Raw genomic sequence first — 21,300 nt, 5'->3', positions numbered from 1 at the left:
TTGCAAATAAACTCACAAGAAGATTGGAATATAACCCATAGGTTTCTTCCATCCCAAAGAATTGTTATTGCAATCAGAGAAATGAACCAAAGGTTTCTTGTTGTAAATGGTGAATCAGTCTCATCTCACAACTAATTAATATTATTCCAGCTAATTGATGAATCATAGCAATCTATCCATTTCGATGTTATACATTCAGACTGAGATGCAACAGACATTCAAACCCTTAACGACCTTGAGTGAGATAAACACATAGGTAAAGTCCCACTTGGGAGTTGCAACACACTACAGTTAGTGAGCAGGACATGGCTGTTGAACCAACTAGGAGCAACCAATGTTCCTTTATAATTGTCTATTGCATCTCATCAGTTTAATTATTATAGCAATTTAATGGAAAGATTGTGATGATTCATCATTTAGCGTCCAATATAGTTTTACAAAAGTTTTCTTCACAGTGTGGAAGTTTGTTAGAGCATGTTATGATTTTATGAGTGTTCGTTACTAAATATAGGGCTGAGCACAATCTTACGCTTGTTTTCAGTAGATGATTTCTGAACATTTGCCTGTATTGTCAGTGGGCCAGATTACATGTGGAGCGCTAATTAACCCTCCCACTCGAGCGTTAACTGCGCTAGAAGTAACTTTTTGTGCATGTCGAGTTGTGCTCATATTATGAGTTAAAAGTAAACTTGCTTGCGTGCTAACTTGACGAGCGTAAAAAGCTGAACTTAGAATATTGCATGCACATTCACGTATACCCCCATAGAAGTCAATGGAGAGAAAAAAACACCCCACTCTTGCGCAAACCCAATCACATATTCTCATGTGCGCTAACCTGACATAAAAATATGAATATTTCACATTCCAATATTCTGACCATAACAGAATATGTTCTATTTATTCATAAATAAATATTTCTATATATATCTGATTTTTTTTGGAAAAAAATATATATCTATACCTATCTATACCTATATATAGCAATAAAGAAAACGAATTGCAGAAGACTTTTTGCAGGTCCAAAACTTGATTTATTTCAGTTTAAAACAATCCATGAATACATGATCAAAAACGGCATGTCTCACAACACCAGCAAAACTTGTGGGATAACTGCTGCTATCTATATATAGATAGATAGATATATATATAGATAGATAGATAGATATACATACACAAGATTATATATAGGCAAGGCTTTTTTGTGGGGGTACTCACCGGTACTGAGTACCCCCACCTCCTTTAACACATAACAGGTAATATTTGTAATCATCATGTAAATACTCTAGTTTTCACAAGAGAGGGGGTTCAAAATACATCAAACAATGTAAATAATGTTGTCCCTTTGCTTTTCTAAAAGTTACTGAGCAGAATATATCAATCAATAATCAATGAGTACTGGCACCTTTTTTTTTTTTTTTTAACAAAAAAAGCACTGTATAGGTATAGATTTATACAGATCTAGTTAAAAATGCTTAGAACATATTCTGCTATGTGCAGAATATTGGAATGTGAAATATTTACAGTAAATACACAGTATAACACTTTATTAAATACTAGTTGGTAAGCCTGCCCAGAGGGCAGTCTATGTGTTGTTAATGAAAAAAATAAATAAATTGATCTACAGAAAAAAATAAACAAATCATCAAAAATTAAAAAATTAAACCTAATCCCTATGAAAATGAAAAAGCTCCCCCCCCCCAAAAAAATAAAAAACATCCCCTAATCTAATGCTGAAGTTCCCCTAACAGTAAAACCCACAAACCAACCAAACCTCCCCAAAATAAATAAACCTAACACTAAAAAAACTAAACTATCCATTGCCCTGAAAAGGGCATTTGTATGGGCATTCCCCTTAAAAGGGCATTTAGCTCTTTTGCTGCCTAATCTAAAAAAAAAGTCTAAAACCCCCCAAAAATAAAAATAATCCCCCCCCAAATAAAAACACCCCCTAATCTAATGCTAAACTACCAATAGCCCTTAAAAGGGCTTTTTGTAGGACGTTGCCCTAAGTTAAACAGTTTTTTTGCAGTTACCAAAAATTCTAAGTCCACCTAACAGTAAAACCCACCACCCACCAAACCCCCCAAAATAAATAAACCAAACACTAAAAAAACTAAACTATCCATTGCCATGAAAATGGCATTTGTATGGGCATTGCCCTTAAAAGGGCATTCAGCTCTTTTGCTGCCCATCTCTAATCTAAAAAATAAAAAAAATATTTAAAAAAAAAAAAGTCTAGCCTCCAAAAATTAAAAAATAAACCTAAGTTTAAATTAAGATAAAATTACCGAAAATAAAAAATGTAATATTACAGAAAATTAAAAACCAAAATTACCAAAGTTTAAAAATTTAAACCTAATCCCTAAGAAAATAAAAAAGACCCCCAAAATAAAAACACCCCCTAATCTAATGCTAAACTACCAATAGCCCTTAGATGGGCCTTTTGTAGGGCATTGCCCTATGTTTAACAGCTATTTTAAGAATTAAAAATACTAAAAACCCCTAACAGTAAAACCCCCACCCACCAAAATAAAAAACCTAAACTATCCATTGCCCTGAAAAGGGCATTTGTATGGGCATTGCCCTTAAAAGGGCATTCAGCTCTTTTGCTGTCCATCCCTAATCTAAAAAACAAACAAAAAAAAAAAAATTAAAAAAAAAAAACCTAACACTAAAGCCCCAAATAGATACTCATGGGTCCTGAAGTTCGGCGGAGCAGGTCCTCTTCCATGCGGTTAAGTCTTCTTCCAAGTGGCAGAAATCTTCTTCCAAGCAGGGACCTCTTCTTTCTTCAACCAGGACAGCGGAACTGAAGACCGGCGATGGTGGAACTGAAGACCGGCGACTGCAGAGCCATGGAGCATCCTCTTCCTCCGATCGTCACCGTACACTGAATAGTGAATTTAAGGTACGCGATTAAAGATGGCGTCCCTTGAAATCCTATTGGCTGATTTGATTTTTCAAATTGAAATCAACCAATAGGATGAGAGCTACTGAAATCCTATTGGCTGTTTAAATCAGCCAATAGGATTTCAGTAGCTCTCATCCTATTGGCTGATTTGAATTTGAAGAATCAAATCAGCCAATAGGAATTCAAGGGACGCCATCTTTAAGCGCGTACCTTGAATTCACTACTTTTCAGTGTACGGCGACGATCGGAAGAAGAGGATCCTCCAAGCTCCATGGCCCCGCGGTCGCCGGTCTTCAGTTCCTCGCCGGTCTTTAGTTCCAGGGTCGCCAGTCTTCAGTTCCAGGGTCGCCGGTCTTCAGCTCCGCGATCATCGGTCTTCAGCTCCACCCCCCACTCCACGCCGGATTGTTCCTGGAAGAAGAAAGAATAGGTCACCGCTTGGAAGAAGACTACACCGCATGGGACAGGACCTTCTCTGCCGGACTTCAGGAATGGTGAGTATCAACCTGGGGGTTAGACTTAGGTTTTTTTATTTATTTTTTTATTTTGGGGGGTTTATTTAGATTAGTGTGGGCAATTCCTAAAAGAGCTAAATGTCCTTTTAAGGGCAATGCCCAAACAAATGCCCTTTTCAGGTCAATGGGTAGTTTAGGTGTTTTAGTGTTAGGTTATTTTATTTTCGGGGGTTTGGTGGGTGGGGAGGGGGTTCACTGTTAAGGGCAATTTAGACTTTAATGTCAAGCTGTTAATCTTGGGGCAATGCCCTGCAAAAAGCCCTTTTAAGGGCGATTGGCAGTTTACTCTTAGATTAGGGGGTGTTTTTATTTTGGGGGGGCTTTTTTATTTTCATAGGGATTAGGTTTAATTTTGCAAACTTTGGTAATTTGTTTTTGTATGTTCTGTAATGTTAACCTGTTTTATTTTTTGTAATCAACTTTTTTATTTTTTGTAACTTTAGTATTTTTTAGTTTAGGTAATTTGTGTTAATTTAGGGGATATTAGGTTAGGGGTTGTTAGGTTAGGGGACTTAGTAGTTATTTGTGTTGTGGGTTTTGGCGGTTTAAGGGGTTAATAGGTTAATTAGGTTTATTGTGATGTGGGGGGTTTGCAGTTTAGGGGTTAACAGGTTAATTATGTTTATTGCAATGTTGGGGTTTTGCGGTTTAGGGGTTAATAGGGTAATTAGCTTTATTGCGATGTGGGGGTTTTGCGGTTTAGGGGTTAATAGGGTAATTAGGTTTCTTGCGATGTGGGTGGTTAACGGTTAAGGGATTAAGGGGTTAATTACTTTATTATTTTGCGATGTGTGGGTTTGCAGTGTATGTGTTAATACTTCGTATGGGAGGTTCGAGGGCTTTCTTTTTGTTATACTTCGTGCGGGTGGTGTTTTTTTTTTTAATACTCCGTTTGCCTTTGCTGCATCCCGGTGGATTCCGAAAATTTTCGGAAACCACCCAGCCATTTTCGGAATCCACCTGGATGCAGGTGAATTCTTTTGGCTGCGCGCACAGCCAACATTCTGTTGGCTGCCTCGCGCTGCCAACATTCCATTGAGGATGCGTGCGCAACTGCCGACGGCAACGGACATTACAAATGCAATTATAGCATAGATGAATATTGCATAAATATAATTTTACGTTTTCATTTACTTGCACTTATATGTATTTCTATATATGTGTACATATGTATTGATGTGTTTATTTGTGTATATATGTATGTAAATATATATATATATATGCACATATAAATAGATATGTACACATATATTGACATATATCTATACACATCTTTAGACATGTTTATGTATGTATCTCTATGTTAAAACAAATTCACCTTAATAAACTTAATACACTGTATAACTCGTTCTGTCGCTTTTTGCTACAATGTAACTACAGGACCCACCATTGTGACATGCTAAAAAAACTAATCTGGCTGTCGCTGGAATCCAGACGCACCCTCCATCTTTCCAGCCTTGTGTTTAAGAGCCTTTCTGGGAAGCTCCCACCCTACCTGAGCAGAATGCTCTCCCCAGCTGTTCCCACCTCCTTTAACCTCCGATCCAGTACCACTATTTAACTTGCCACAATACAAAAAGAAAGCTCAATCATCCTTTTCCTACAGACATCTAACACCTGAGATCTCATATTTTTGAGCAGTTCTAACTTTTATGTGCAATATTTTTTTGAATACATTTTATTAGCTGCTGTTATTATGAGTATAAGTGTACTTTGTAATGTATTTTTGATGTGTTTTGTGACATTTTGTTTCGGGAAACATTTAACCAGAACTCTGAGGATGCGGTAATCATTCTAGCGTAAATAGTGATTGTGCTCAAGCGATCACGTTTACTTTCAACTCTTAATACGAGCGAAAAGCCTGACAAGCACAAACCCTTACGATAAACCCCTTATCGCTTGCGTGCAAACGTTTGCGCTCCACTCATAATCTGGCCCAGTGTGCTTTATCAGTGGTCGCAATCCTGAACTGTTTCTACTGTTAGTTACTCCTGAAGCTCCAAATTGTCATTTCCTGAAATCATTATCTGCTTCATCATTCTCCTGATTTTGTAATCGGAAAACCAAATGCTCACAATTGAAGACAAAAACAAATATTGATTTGGGGGGTTAGCGATTACACCACAGGTTAAAGAGCCTGTATTATTGACCGATCCCTTAAATGGTGCGTACTGATGCTAATTAGAAACATGCAATTAACTTATTGTGCTCCAAGACCAGAGATGTGTGTGTGTCTCTAAGGTATTTGAACAGCAGTGTGTGTGTTTATTGGGTTACTGGGTATACGCACGTATATTTCACACGTCGGCCGCAGTTTTTTCTCCCATAAACTAACACAAAACCAGCGTTGCAAGTTGGTATCACATATTCAGTTTACACAGAATGGATATATTTTACTCCATTTTCACCTCACCACACATAGGCAGACGCAGCAAGCCTTGCGCTGAGTATAAATGTACTATAACTCCCTGGAAGCCTTAACAAACACCTAACGTATGCGCAATATCCACCCGTAAACCGCCATCCCCCCATATCGCAATGTGTAATAAGAAGTATTAACCCCTAAATTGCCACCCCCCACAACGCAAACTACCTAATGTATTAACCCCTAATCCACCACCTCCCCACAACGCAAAGTACCTAATTACCCTATTAATCCCTAATCTACCATCCCCCCCACAACGCAAAGTACCTAATTACACTATTAACCCCTAATCTGCCATGCCCCCCCACAACGCAAAGTACCTAATTAAAGGGACACTAAACACAATTTTTTTCTTTTGTGATTCAGATAGAGCATGCAATTTTAAGCAACTTTCTAATTTACTCCTATTAGCAAATGTTCTTCATTATCTTGGTATCTATATTTGAAAAGCAAGAATGTAAGTTTAGATGCCGGCCCATTTTTGGTGAACAACCTGGGTTGTTCTTGCAGATTGGTGGATAAATTCATCCACCAATAAACAAGTGCTGTCCAGTGTTCTGGACTTTCTTTTTCAAATAAAGATAGCAAGAGAACGAAGAAAAATTGATAATAGGAGTAAATTATAAAGTTGCTTAAAGGGACACTAAACCAATTTTTTTTCTTTCATGATTCAGATAGAGCATGCAATTTTAAGCAACTTTCTAATTTACTCCTATTATAATTTTTTTCTTCGTTCTCTTGCTATCTTTATTTAAAAAGCAGGAATGTGATGCATAGGAGCCGACCCATTTTTGGTTGAGAACCTGGGTACTGCTTGCTTATTGGTGGGTAAATGTAAGCCTCCATTAAGCAAGCGCTATCCATGGTGCTGAACCTAAAATGGGCTGGCTGCTAAAATTTACATTCCTGCTTTTAAAATAAAGAAAGCAAGAGAACGAAGGGAAAATTATAGTTGGAGTAAATTAGAAAGTTGCTTAAAATGTCATGCTCTATCTGAATCATGAAAGAAAAAATCTGGGTTCAATGTCCCTTTAAAATTGCATGCTCTATCTGAATCATGAAAGAAAAAATGTGGGTTCAGTATCCCTTTAACCTATTAACGTCTAATCTGCCAACCCCCCACAATGCAAAGGACCTAATTAACCTATTAACCCCTAATCCGCCAAACCCCACAACGCAAAGTATTAACCTAATAACTAAACCCCCTAACCTAACACCACCAAACTTAAACCCAATTAAAATACACTTACATAAAATAAAATTAATAATAACTACATTAAAAATTAATAAAATACGACAATAAAAATAAAAAACCTAAATTAGTAAAAAAAAAAAAAACTAACATTACGTAAAAAAACAAAACATAACATGACATAAAAAAACATAACATTACATTCCAAAAAAAAAAGCTAACATTGCAAAAAATAACGAACCAAATTATCCAAAATAAAAAGTTATTACTAATCTAATACCCCCTTAAAAAAAATCCTTAATCTAAAACATTGCCCTAAGTTTAACAGCTCTTTTTCCCTAAAAAAAATACAAAGTACCCCCTAACATTACAACCTATGTTGTAATCAGCCAATAGGATGTAAGCAGCTATCATCCTATTGGCTGATTTGAAATTTTTAGCCAACAGGAATGCAAGGGTACCCCAATATAAAAGGGGTACCTTGCATTCAAGCTTCAGTTTGCGGCGGACGATCGCATGAAGAGGACCTCCACGTCGCTGATGATTGCTCCGCATCCGATGACTGCTCTGCGCCTCCACCAAGAAGATAGAAGATGGACCCGCGATGGATGAAGATGGAGCCGCCTGGAAGAAGATAGATCGTCGGACTTCAGTAATGGTGAGTACCTATTGTGGGGTTAGTGTTAAATTTTTTGGGGGGTGTTTTTTATGGGCTGCAAAAGAGATGAATGCCCTTTTAAGGGCAATGTCCATACACATGCCCAATTGTTAGGGGATACTTTGTATTTGTTCAGGGAAAAAGAGCTTTTAAACTTAGGGCAATGCCATACAAAGGTCCTTTTAAGGGTTATTGGTAATTTATTATAGATTAGGGTTGTTGTTTTTTTTGGGGGGGTGTGTTTTTTTTAAGGGGGTATTAGATTAGGAATACCTTTTATTTTGGATAATTTCGTTTTTTATTTTCTGTAATGTTAGGATTTTTTTTTGTAATTTTAGTTTTTTTTTTGTGTAATAATTTTTTTGGGGGGGGTAATGTTATTTTTTTTTTTTAGTAATTTATGTTTTTAATTTTTTTGTAATTTTTAAATTCATTTTTAATGTAGTTAGTATTTTTTTATTTTATGTAAGTGTATTTTAATTGGGGTTAACTTAGGGGGTGTTAGGTTAGGGGGCTTAGTTATTATGTTAATACTTTCTGTTGTTTAGGGGTTAATAGGTTAAGTAGGTGTTTGCGTTGTGGGGGTTGGTGGTTTAAGTGTTAATAGGTCAATTAGGTACTTTGCGTTGTTGGAGGATAGTGGTTTAGGTGTTAATAGGTAAATTAGGTTTTTGCGTTGTTGGGGGATGGCAGTTCAGAGGTTAATAGGTTTATATAGTAGTTTGCGTTGATGAGGGTTGGCGGTTTAGGGGTTAATCATTTTTAATAGTATTTGCGATGTGGGAGGATTGGGGATTAGGTGTTTTGAATGGTGTTTTGACGTGTCAGTTTATTTTATTTTTTTAGCCTTATTAGATATTTACGTGTGATTTAAACTTTTTTTTAAAAATTACGCGCCGCAAGATGATATGCTGGTGTAAGTCACTGGCGATGCCAGAAATGTGTAGCTGCACATATTTCTGAACCTCACCAGTTTGTTCGATTTACGGCAGTATATTATCTGCCGGCACCGTTTATGTGATTCACCCGGTGTGCAAGGTGAACTTACGGGCGACGTGGGTTTCAGCAGTTACGCTGAAACTTACGCTGCATATGTAATCTTGCCCAGAAAGTCCCACTTGGGGGCTACATAAAAATGTAACAGGACCCACCCAGTGAGCCAATGAGTATTAGCATATACATGCAGCCACCAATCACAGACAGTGGGATTAAAACTATGTGTTTAATTTCTTTGCATGGGTTAAACACATAAAACAGTAAAAATATTGCTTCAGCAAATCCTGCATCAACTTTTGTTTTACAAGAAAAACTTGAAGGTAAAACCTGTAAAAGGTGTCTTTTCAACATAATTGCATTTAACTGCCGCTATTGAATATTACATTGGTACCAACATATGTATATGTATTTTAAAACTACTTACACAATCATTTGTGCTGCTAATGAGATCTGTAGGAAATGTGAGATTACGAAAATCACAACCGCATCTAAAAATCCCTTTCTTAAAATCTTTTTTTTAATTATTTTTGGCAATTGTAATTTACAGTGTTCTTTTTAAAATGGGATTTCTATAGTGAATCTATTTGCAGCGACCGGGTTGTAACTGATTGCCCAAAATTATGTTTTAAATAGTAGTGATTTACTATATTTTATAGATAATGTCGTCATCTTCTTACAGTAAAAAAAATTGGTAAATACAAACCTTGTTCTGTACAGTGAGGTTTGAAAGTTTTGACAATATTTTAAACCTCATAGCGATTTCACAAATTACAGAACGAGAATGATTATTTTCCTTAGAGACTGAGCAAAGACATTAAAGGGACACTGTACCCAAAAAAAATATTTTGTGATTCAGATTGAGCATGAAATTTTAAGCAACTTTCTAATTTACTCCTATTATCAAATTTTCTTCATTCTCTTGGTATCTTTATTTGAAATGCAAGAATCTAAGTTTAGATGCCGGCCCATTTTTGGTGAACAACCTGGGTTGTCCTTGCCGATAGGTGGATAAATTCATCCACCAATAAAAAAGTGCTGTCCAGAGTACTGAAACCAAAAAAAAGCTTAGATGCCTTCTTTTTCAAATAATGATAGCAAGAGAACGAAGAAAAACTGACAATAGGAGTAAATTAGAAAGTTGCTTAAAATTGCATGCTCTATCTGAATTACAAAATAAAAAAATTGGGTACAGTGTCCCTTTAATACAAACACCACAATGTTTGGTAACACTTTTTTCACACCATTTGGTCTGATCTTTGCGTCTTACCGTCTAGTTTTCTGATACGTGATTTCTGGTCACAGTTCGGCAGGGTTAAAATGATAATTTGTGCAGTGTAAATGTGGTGCAAGTTATATCAGTTACATAGTAAACTGTGGATGATATTTTGGAAGAGCTAAGAAAGAAAATGTAAACTGCCAAGGGACGTTAAGTTTAAAAATGGAATCAAATAAACATCAGCCAAAAATTCATTATTCGCAACTATGTAAACATGGCTATAGCTAATAAGGGACAAAAAAAATAACATGCACTAATGAATTATAAAATTTCAATCACACAACATCACTAAGATTTAAGATTCTATACATTTTTTTTTTTTAAAAATGCCTTTTAATATAACAGTATGTATATCTGTATATGTGTAAGTGTGTATGTATCTAAGAAATATGCTCTTGGCTTAATAGTGTGTTTATGTGCACATCTATGTTATGCTGCCCTGGGTATAAGTATGTATATCTATCTGTAACTGTGATAAATAAGTGTGATACAAAGCAACCAAATCAAACTCAAATATATACTGTGTGAATGAGTATGTAGTTTAAATTCTGTTTCAAAGTCCTAAAAAACTTTTATGACCCATATGTTTTAAGACTGACAGCATGCCATAACTGTGTTCGATTCACAGTGAAAAGTACATTGTAACTTTATTTGAAGGTTTCAAATATTTTGATGGAATTACTCCAATAATCAATGTTATGACAATACACAATTATGGCCACACGATGGCAGCATAGACTACCAAATGTCAAGGCCATTAATTTCATTTCACATTTTAAATTAGACTGTGTATTCGGCAGCTTTTTTAGCTACTGAATGTGGAGAAGGCAGTCGCTTGTGGCCTTCGGCTCTTTTAAAGGGATAGTAAACCCCAAAATTTTCTTTTATTATTCAGATACAACAAACAATTTTAAACAACTTTCCAATTTAATTCTATTATCAAATTTTATTCATTCTCGTTATCCATTGCTGAAGGGATAGCATTGCACTACTGAGAGGAAGCTGAAAATATCTAGGCCTAGATTTGGAGTTTGGCGGTAGCCGTGAAAACCAGCGTTAGAGGCTCCTAACGCTGGTTTTAGGCTACCGCCGGTATTTGGAGTCAGTCAAAAAAGGTTCTAACGCTCACTTTTCAGCCGCGACTTTTCCATACCGCAGATCCCCTTACGTAAATTGCGTATCCTATCTTTTCAATGGGATCTTTCTAACTCCGGTATTTAGAGTCGTGGCTGAAGTGAGCGTTAGAACTCTAACGACAAAACTCCAGCCGCAGAAAAAAGTCAGTAGTTAAGAGCTTTTTGGGTTAACGCCGGTTCATAAAGCTCTTAACTACTGTGCTCTAAAGTACACTAACACCCATAAACTACCTATGTACCCCTAAACCGAGGTCCCCCCACATCGCCGCCACTCGATTAAATTTTTTTAACCCCTAATCTGCCGACCGCCACCTACGTTATACTTATGTACCCCTAATCTGCTGCCCCTAACACCGCCGACCCCTATATTATATTTATTAACCCCTAATCTGCCCCCCACAACGTCGCCGCCAACTACCTACAATAATTAACCCCTAATCTGCCGACCGCAAAGCGCCGCTACTTAAATTATCCTTATGTACCCCTAATCTGCTGCCCCTAACACCAACGACCCCTATATTATATTTATTAACCCCTAATCTGACCCCCACAATGTCTCCTCCACCTGCCTACACTTATTAACCCCTAATCTGCCGAGCGGACCGCACCGCTACTCTATTAAATTTATTAACCCCTAAAGCTAATTCTAACCCTAACCCTAACACCCCCCCTAAGTTAAATATAATTTTATTCTAACGAAATAAATTATCTCTTATTAAATAACTTATTCCTATTTAAAGCTAAATACTTACCTGTAAAATAAACCCTAATATAGCTACAATATAACGAATAATTACATTGTAGCTATTTTAGGATTAATATTTATTTTACAGGCAACTTTGTAATTATTTTAACCAGGTACAATAGCTATTAAATAGTTAAGAACTATTTAATAGTTACCTAGTTAAAATAATAACAAAATTACCTGTAAAATAAATCCTAACCTAAGTTACAATTAAACCTAACACTACACTATCAATAAATAAATTAAATAAAATACCTACAATTATCTACAATTAAACCTAACACTACACTATCAATAAATTAATTAAATACAATATCTACAAATAACTACAATGAAATAAACTAACTAAAGTACAAAAAATAAAAAAGAACTAAGTTACAAAAAATAAAAAAATATTTACAAACATAATTACATAATTTACAAACTAATTACACCTACTCTAAGCCCTACCCTATTCTAAATTACTAAAGTTCAAAGCTCTTTTACCTTACCAGCCCTGAACAGGGCCCTTTGCGGGGCATGCCCCAAAGAATTCAGCTCTTTTGGCTGTAAAAAAAAACATACAATACCCCCCCCCCAACATTACAACCCACCACCCACATACCCCTAATCTAACCCAAACCCCCCTTAAATAAACCTAACACTAAGCCCCTGAAGATCATCCTACCTTGTCTTCACCATACCAGGTATCACCGATCGGTCCTGGCTCCAAAATCTTCATCCAACCCAAGCGGGGGCTGGCGATCCATCATCCGGCGGCTGAAGAGGTCCAGAAGAGGCTCCAAAGTCTTCATCCTATCCGGGAAGAAGAGGCGATCCGGACTGGCAACCATCTTGATCCAAGCGGCATCTTCTATCTTCATCCGATGACGACCGGCTCCATCTTGAAGACCTCCAGCACGTATCCGTCCTCTTCTTCCGACGACTTCCCGACGAATGACAGTTCCTTTAAGGGACGTCATCCAAGATGGCGTCCCTCGAATTCCGATTGGCTTATAGGATTCTATCAGCCAATCGTAATTAAGGTAGGAAAATTCTGATTGGCTGATGGAATCAGCCAATCAGAATCAAGTTCAATCCGATTGGCTGATCCTGATCGGAACAGCCAATAGAATGCGAGCTCAATCTGATTGGCTGATTGGATCAGCCAATCGGATTTGAACTTGATTCTGATTGGCTGATTCCATCAGCCAATCAGAATATTCCTACCTTAATTCCGATTGGCTGATAGAATCCTATCAGCCAATCGGAATTCGAGGGACGCCATCTTGGATGACGTCCCTTAAAGGAACCGTCATTCGTCGTCTAGTCGTCGGTTGAAGAGGATGTTCCGCGTCGGCTTGGAAGAAGATGGTTCCGCTCCGCTCCAGAAGAAAGAAGATTGAAGATGCGGCTTGATAGAAGACTTCATCCCGATGATGGACTTCCGACTTCAGCCCGATGATGGATTTCTTCAGCCGCCGCTTGGATCCAGACTTCAGCCCGAGGATGGACATCACTCTTCAGCCCCCCGCTTGGGCTTGGATCAAGACTCTGGACCGATCGGTGAACCCGGCGAGGTGAACACAAGGTAGGAAGATCTTCAGGGGCATAGTGCTAGGTTTATTTAAGGGGGGTTTGGGTTAGATTAGGGGTATGTGGGTGGTGGGTTGTAATGTTGGGGGGGGGTATTGTATGTGTTTTTTTACAGGAAAAAGAGCTGAATTTTTGGGGCATGCCCCGCAAAGGGCCCTGTTCAGGGCTGGTAAGGTAAAAGAGCTTTGAACTTTAGTAATTTAGAATAGGGTAGGGCATTTTTTTTATTTTGGGGGTCTTTGTTATTTTATTAGGGGGCTTAGAGTAGGTGTAATTAGTTTAAAATTGTTGTAAGATTTTCTTATGTTTGTAAATATTTTTTTATTTTTTGTAACTTAGTTCTTTTTTATTTTTTGTACTTTAGTTAGTTTATTTCATTGTAGTTATTTGTAGATATTGTATTTAATTAATTTATTGATAGTGTAGTGTTAGGTTTAATTGTAGGCAATTGTAGGTATTTTATTTAATTAATTTATTGATAGTGTAGTGTTAGGTTTAATTGTAACTTAGGTTAGGGTTTATTTTACAGGTAATTTTGTAATTATTTTAACTAGGTAACTATTAAATAGTTCTTAACTATTTAATAGCTATTGTACCTGGTTAAAATAATTACAAAGTTGCCTGTAAAATAAATATTAATCCTAAAATAGCTACAATGTAATTATAATTTATATTGTAGCTATATTAGGATTTATTTTACAGGTAAGTATTTAGTTTTAAATAGGAATAAGTTATTTAATAAGAGTTAATTTATTTCGTTAGAATAAAATTATATTTAACTTAGGTGGGTGTTAGGGTTAGGGTTAGAATTATCTTTAGGGGTTAAAAAATTTATTAGAATAGCGGTGAGCTCCGGTCGTCAGATTAGGGGTTAATTATTGTAGGTAGCTGGCGGCGACGTTGTGGGGGGCAGATTAGAGGTTAAAAAATATAATATAGGGGTCGGCGGTGTTAGGGGCAGCAGATTAGGGGTACATAAGGATAACGTAGGTGGCGGCGCTTTGCGGTCGGCAGATTAGGGGTTAATTATTGTAGGTAGCTGGCGGCGACGTTGTGGGGGGCAGATTAGGGGTTAATAAATATAACATAGGGGTCGGCGGTGTTAGGGGCAGCAGATTAGGGGTACATAGGGATAATGTAAGTAGCGGCGGTTTACGGAGCGGCAGATTAGGGGTTAATAATAATATGCAGGGGTCAGCGATAGCGGGGGCGGCAGATTAGAGGTTAATAAGTGTAAGGTTAGGGGTGTTTAGACTCGGGGTACATGTTAGGGTGTTAGGTGCAGACGTAGGAAGTGTTTCCCCATAGACAACAATGGGGCTGCGTTAGGAGCTGAACGCGGCTTTTTTGCAGGTGTTAGGTTTTTTTTCAGCTCAAACAGCCCCATTGTTTTCTATGGGGGAATCGTGCACGAGCACGTTTTTGAGGCTGGCCGCGTCCGTAAGCAACTCTGGTATCAAGAGTTGGAGTGGCGTTAAATATGTCTCTACACTCCCTTTTTGGAGCCTAACGCAGACATTCTGTGGACTCTCAATACCAGAGTTATTTTAAAGGTGCGGCCAGAAAAAAGCCAGCGTTAGCTACGCGGGTCGTTACCGACAAAACTCTAAATCTAGCCACTAGTTAAGCCAATCACAAGAGACAAATGTGTGCAGGCACCAATTAGCAGCAGCTCCCACTAGTGTATGATATGTGCGCATTCATTTTTTAACAATGGATACTAAGAGAACGAAGCACATTTGAAAATAGAAGTGAATTTAAAAGTGTCTTAAAATGACATGCTCTATCTGAATCATGTTTAATTTTGACTTTCCTTGCCCTTTAAGAGCCGGATTCCTTCTTGTCAAAGTGCAACACACTAAGATCTGAATTTGCACAAGAGAAAGAAGTACCCAGCTGTTGTGCGCTTTTTTTTTTATTCTTTTTTACAAAGCTGTTTAAAGAGGATACTCTTCCATAGCACATTTAGTCAATCTTGTTTTAAAATATGAGATGAACTATTTGAGACAAATATAGTCCCAACAAAAGGGGGCACTCTCACCTATAGAGTAGTAGTAAATAGAATTTATATATATATATATATATATATATATATAAATAAACTCAAAAAAGGAGCACTCTCACTTACGAAGATACACAAGGACCAGGGTGCAAATTGTAAAACATATATAACTTTAAAGAAAAAGAGCACTCTCTGGATTTAAACACTCCAAAGTTTTAACGTGACGTTTCGGGGCATACAACCCTTCCTCAGACATGTGTGTGTATATATATATATATATTTATAAGGAAAAAGAATGTAATAGAAAATACCCTTAATCCAGCACAAACTCATATACCAAAATTACAAGAAACCCACAAGTAGCAAGTGTACCCAATCAAAGGATGCAGACAAAGGCAATTCGCACAAACTCTATGTGTTTATTACACTACTTCCCCAAATACATAAATGGTGCTCCTAAAGCATTGTATTAGCAACAACAACTAAAGGAAAAACACCTAACAGGCAAACGAACAAACAAACAATTATTTGACTGTGGTTCTGTCAAAGTTAGAGTCCAGTGTTAGACGGCCCCAGTCTTCGCATGCAAGTAACAGACACCTAGGTGTAGATACATATATACACACATATAGGCGTATATATATATATATATATATATATCTACACACACACACACACATATATATATATTTGCATATCAAGCTCACTTATAGTTAATGACAACACAATGCCCAAATTAATAAACTATAGAGTTTAAAAGATTATCAAATTAGATTAAATCAAAAGTCCACAGATCAAATGGCAGCTTCTTGATCCATGTGGTTATTCACATATGGCCGGCTCCGATTGCACACCAACATAACCACCATCTCCAAATCAGGCTTTCATCTGTAAAGACTTTATGAGCCTGAAGAAACAGCTGTTACAGGGTAGCTCATATGGTGTCTTTAATACAATTGCTTTTATTTAGCTTCTGTTGGCCACTATTGTTTTAACACTGATTTAGGAATATCCCTACTGGAGTGATATGCCCTGGACACTCTCTTGGTATTAAAGGAACACTCAAGTCAGTAGAATTGCATAATTTACAAGTGCATAATAAAAAGACAATGCAATAGCACCTACTCTGTATTTCAAATAAGTAGTAGATTTTTTCCTGACATATTAATTTTTTCTCCCATTTCCAGCCCCCTGTATCACGTGACAGACTTCAGCCAATCACAGACTAGTATACGTATATACCCTGTGAGCTTGTACACATGCGCAGTAGGATCTTGTTCCCCAGAAAGTGTGCATATAAAAAGACTGTGCAAAATGTTATAATGGAAGTAAATTGGAAAGTGTCTTAAAACTGCATGTTCTATCTAAATCATAAAAGTTTATCTTGACTTGAGTGTCCCTTTAATGTAGTGATACCAAGTCACAGCTGACTTTCCATGTCTGGAGTCTGATTTGGAGATGGTGGCTATGTTGGTGTGCAATGGGAGCCGGCCATATGTGAATAACCACATGGATAAAGAAGCTTTCAGTGAGAGATTCACATCAGCCCTAGTTCTGGTTGCCGGTTGACAGTCACTAGGGAGACTAAGAGGTTCTTGAATGCTCATATAGCACCTGGAGGTGCTTTATCCTTATGAGTAGAACGCTGTGTATAGATCCCTGTGCCCTATACTGGTTCACGCTTTGTGGCACCCCTGACTTTTGTTCTTCTGTTTGTTTTAAAATAAATTAAAAAAAAGTTACTAGCTATAAAGACTATTTGCCTTTTTCATGAAATAGTATTTCTGTGGTAAAGCCGGTATTCACTTTGGAATACATTAAATATAATAAATCTCTACGTCCAAACTTGTAAGGGAAAATAGAAAGAGCATTTAGTTTGTATAAAGCAACAGATCTAATAACAAAACTGTTTTATGTCATTATGTTATACTGTCATTTAGGGCTGCAACTAACGATTATTTTCATATTCGATTAATCGGCCGATTATTTTTTCGATTAATCGACTAATCGGATAAAAAGAGAATCAATAATAGTTTTCTATGTTTTAAATAAAATCCACATAATGAGTGTTACAAATATACACTTCAGACTAAAACTTTACATTAACACAACTTTCTCTTAAATTTTAAGCAGCAGAGCACAGTTTTATAATTAAACAAAACAAAACAAAACCACAAACTGTATGAAAAGAGGTAGAACAAGAAAGAGTTAGACTATCACTGTTAATAACATTCTGTTGTTCACTCTTTCAGAAACTTTGCATTGAAATGCAAAAATCTCAACATGTCCACATGCTTCTGGCTAAGGCTGGTTCTCAGTTTGCAGCTATAATTCCTGCAGCAGAGAAAAGGCTGTTGAGGTGTATAAGTAGGTTTTGCCAATTTCACCAAAGTGGGATATTTATCATTGTTAGCTCTTCACCAATGCTAAGTGTTTTCTACCTTGGCAAGGGGCCTCTCAATAAAGTAACCCTTGACTTCATTCTAACATAAAAATATCTTGAATATCTATATGCAATGGTAAATAAACAGCTATAAGGTTAGGGGAAATATCTAGTCCGCTCTAAAAATAACGAATATATACTTATAAAGGTTGAATCTGGTACATATCACAATTTATTAAAAATATAAAAAAAACGGCGGAGCCAACTGCCGAAGCTACAGGACGTACTATCTTAGAGCTCCTAAAACTCGATCTTTAACAGACTATTTTCTGACACCCTAAGGATATACATTTCTATATATTGGGTACTTGCCACGTTCTAGGACACGGACTCTGAAGTCTGGGATTAAGGTAGCACATTATTGACATAAAAACAGCACAGAGGCCTACTAGCGAACAGAGATTACAGCTAAGTTCCAGCCACCATATCTAAAACTACCTACGCAGCATCTTGGCAGACGGAGAGATTCCTCTGACATTCTCTTTTACAACATTCTAATGGAGCAACAAATTTATCTGGCCCTTCAAGCCTTAATGTCCTCTTTGGACTACCACCAGCAAGCTCTTGTTGCTGAATTGAAAGCTGCAAAGGCCCCGTCTCAACACTCTACGCTGACAAGAGAAGCACTGGGGAGACCAACTGGCTGGGAACGAAGATCCCACAATATAGCCCTACCCCGTGAGTCCGTGGATCGGTCTCCAGTAGGCAAAGAGGATTTTATCCCACGGACAACAGAACAGATGGAAGTAACCCCGCAGGACAGTACCTTGCAGCCCTTTATGGTCCTCACAGAGTCGGAGCAACGGAGCGAAACATGGCTTGAGGTGCCGCTGATACAGCGGCTCAGATCGATCAGAAAACAAAGTCTGCAGCTAATAGTATATCCCTATTCTAATGCCTCTGGAGGTCCCTCTGCAAATGCCGGGGTCAGGTGGAGTGAGAAAACAGAACTGGGAACTGAGCGGTACATGCGGCGCTTAAGATACCCAGTACTGCAGAAGTCCGTACAACAGAAGTCTACACACGAAGGAACTAAGCCACGATCTGAACCCAGCACCAAACACCTCAACCCATTTGCGCTGAGATCTGACTATCTCGCTAACTCTTTGCCTAGTAGCATTGACCTGTTTGTACAGCTGCTGGGTCCGTCTGCTGATTTTTTCATCAGCTCACTCGATCAGCCTACACAGTGTAGATTCTCTTCTATTCCAACCGGACTAGATCAGCAACGCAGAAGCGGTGTGGGTTAGAGATCATAGCCCTGACAGTTTCTCACAGGACAGTTCTTGTCTCTAATTAGAGAGCAGCCCTAATGGACATAGCAATAATTAACCTATCACCTTAAAACAGATATGGACTAACAACTTATGATACATGCTGAATTTGAGGGAAGTCCCTACTAGCTCTGGTTGACCCCTACCACATGTATACAAGTTTAAGTTTATTGTAATGAACTGCCTGAGTTTTGTTTCCCCTTTACTCTTCTTTCCTGTCCCTCCTAGAGGTCTCTGGTTTTGGTATTTCATTTTTGGTTGCCGTGACGCTCATTTACACTGCTGAATAGATAAGTTTTGTTTTGTTGTACCGTTGCTCCTTCAGAAGGAAACGAAAGGTTTAGTTTAGATGTTAAATTTCTAGGCACCTCTGTTCTCAAGTATTTAATGATGTTGTCTGCCAAGACTTTAATTTAAAGCTCTTTTGTCTTTCACATATAGCTTTTAGGCAGTGTAAGATTTTGAGAGCCTAGTTGACACTCTTCATATCACACCTTTCCCATACTGCATTTCGTATACTATAGCCACTGCATTTGCACAGGCAGTATAGCTTATAAATGCTATTTATGTCTCTGGTTGTGTCTTGAGCACCCATATAATTCCTAGTGGAGTTCTTAGTATTACGATCTGAAATCTATTTGTACCCTTCATTTTGATGTTCTATTTTTTATTTCTTGAGGTTTATGGTAAATAAATTACAGATAGATTGTGGAGAAACATATTAGTCAGCAAGCCTCAGTTAGATGATGAGCTGGTTTGCTTTGAAATAAAATAGAGATACCACTTTGGTATTACCAACAGCTCCTTTAAAATTCAGAGGTATGTGGTCTAGCTGCTGCAGTATCTCCATACAAGCATTATTAGATACTGCTGGGTTGTGTTAACTGGGAAGGCACAATCCAGCATATCCAGCAAGTTTTTACTCTCTGCTTATTTAAAAGGGTAGGCTTTTTCTGCTGGGCGCTAGACATAAGTGGTGTTATAGGTAACATGATAAATTAACTCACAGTATATGTTTAATAACTGACTACGAGTATAATACCGAACATCTTTACTTTACAGTTATTTATATGCCTTGGCCGTGATACTCCCCTAGTATCCTTAGATTACTCTACAACCCATAATATCCTATATCTCTTACTGATTATACTACATCATGCATATTTTTGTTATATATTTTAAGGTCGCAATTGGCCCATATGTTGTGTTATCTGGCTTAGAACAGGAATTGATATATGCCATATATTCGATGTGCGTAGCTGGTTTTGTAGCGTTATTTTATGTTTATATGTCAATGTCTTCATAGGTAGGATATATCACCAGCACGTGCTCCATAGTCATGGCATCCTCCTGCCTAACAGCCGTATCCTGGGGCCTTTGACAAGCCCCAGCTCTATGCCTAAAACATTGCCTATCTGTTGTAATGATTGCATTTATATCTTAGTTTTGAGGACATGTATGTATGTGTTTCTATCTTCTATTTTTCACTTCTTCTCGTTATAGCTCATTTTATTAAAAAAAGGGAGCTCTTATCCATGATTAGCCTCTCTCCTCCCTTTCCCGCCGGAACTTATTGCCGGCGGGTCATATCCCCACTCCTTTTTCCAGCTTCGTCTATAGATGACACTCCCCTAGGAGAGGGGCTCATCTGGAGATTCCCTATATCCTGTATATGCCACAGCTCCCCTCTCCACATAATATTATAGAGTGATTAGTAAGGCCCCTTACTTCCCATAATATTCTAGTCGCATATTCTACACATTTGTCATTAGCTTCTCATTATATAAGCATAACACTATATTTAGATAATTACTTCATTCTGATGGAGCCATGCCCACCCCAGTAGTCATGTAAATAACAGGTCCCCCCTATGAAGCTCATCTTTATATCCATCTACTAAGTCTTTCCATACCTGATCTCATATCCTATTTGGCTCCGCCCCCCCCATTCCCCTTCCCACTCCACTTTGAGCGGCTTTTGCCCGCTGCGTCCCCTTATCTCTCTCCCCGCTAAATTGGTCCATAAGTGGCCAAACATAAGCCACTCCATGTTTATCTTACTTTACTAGATTATATAACGCTATAAAAGTTTTTCATGATAATGTGGAGAATATACTCTATCTCCCCCCTCCCTCTACCCCCATAAAACCAAC

The 21,300-nt window shown here is 37.6% G+C and overlaps 1 protein-coding gene across 1 annotated transcript in view; it reads right to left on the bottom strand.

Annotated features, from left to right (window-relative positions):
- RGS9 (regulator of G protein signaling 9) overlaps positions 1 to 21,300 on the bottom strand; it is a 474,238-nt gene that overhangs the window by 79,631 nt on the left and 373,307 nt on the right. The window contains 1 exon segment of the mRNA XM_053707768.1: positions 19,517 to 19,518. Within this exon segment, the coding sequence (XP_053563743.1) occupies positions 19,517 to 19,518 (2 nt within the window).

The sequence above is a fragment of the Bombina bombina genome, chromosome 1, assembly GCF_027579735.1.
Source record: "Bombina bombina isolate aBomBom1 chromosome 1, aBomBom1.pri, whole genome shotgun sequence".
Classification (NCBI taxonomy): Eukaryota; Metazoa; Chordata; class Amphibia; order Anura; family Bombinatoridae; genus Bombina; species Bombina bombina.
Note: the sequence above shows the minus strand (reverse complement) of the source record. Positions and strands in the feature narration are given on the sequence as shown.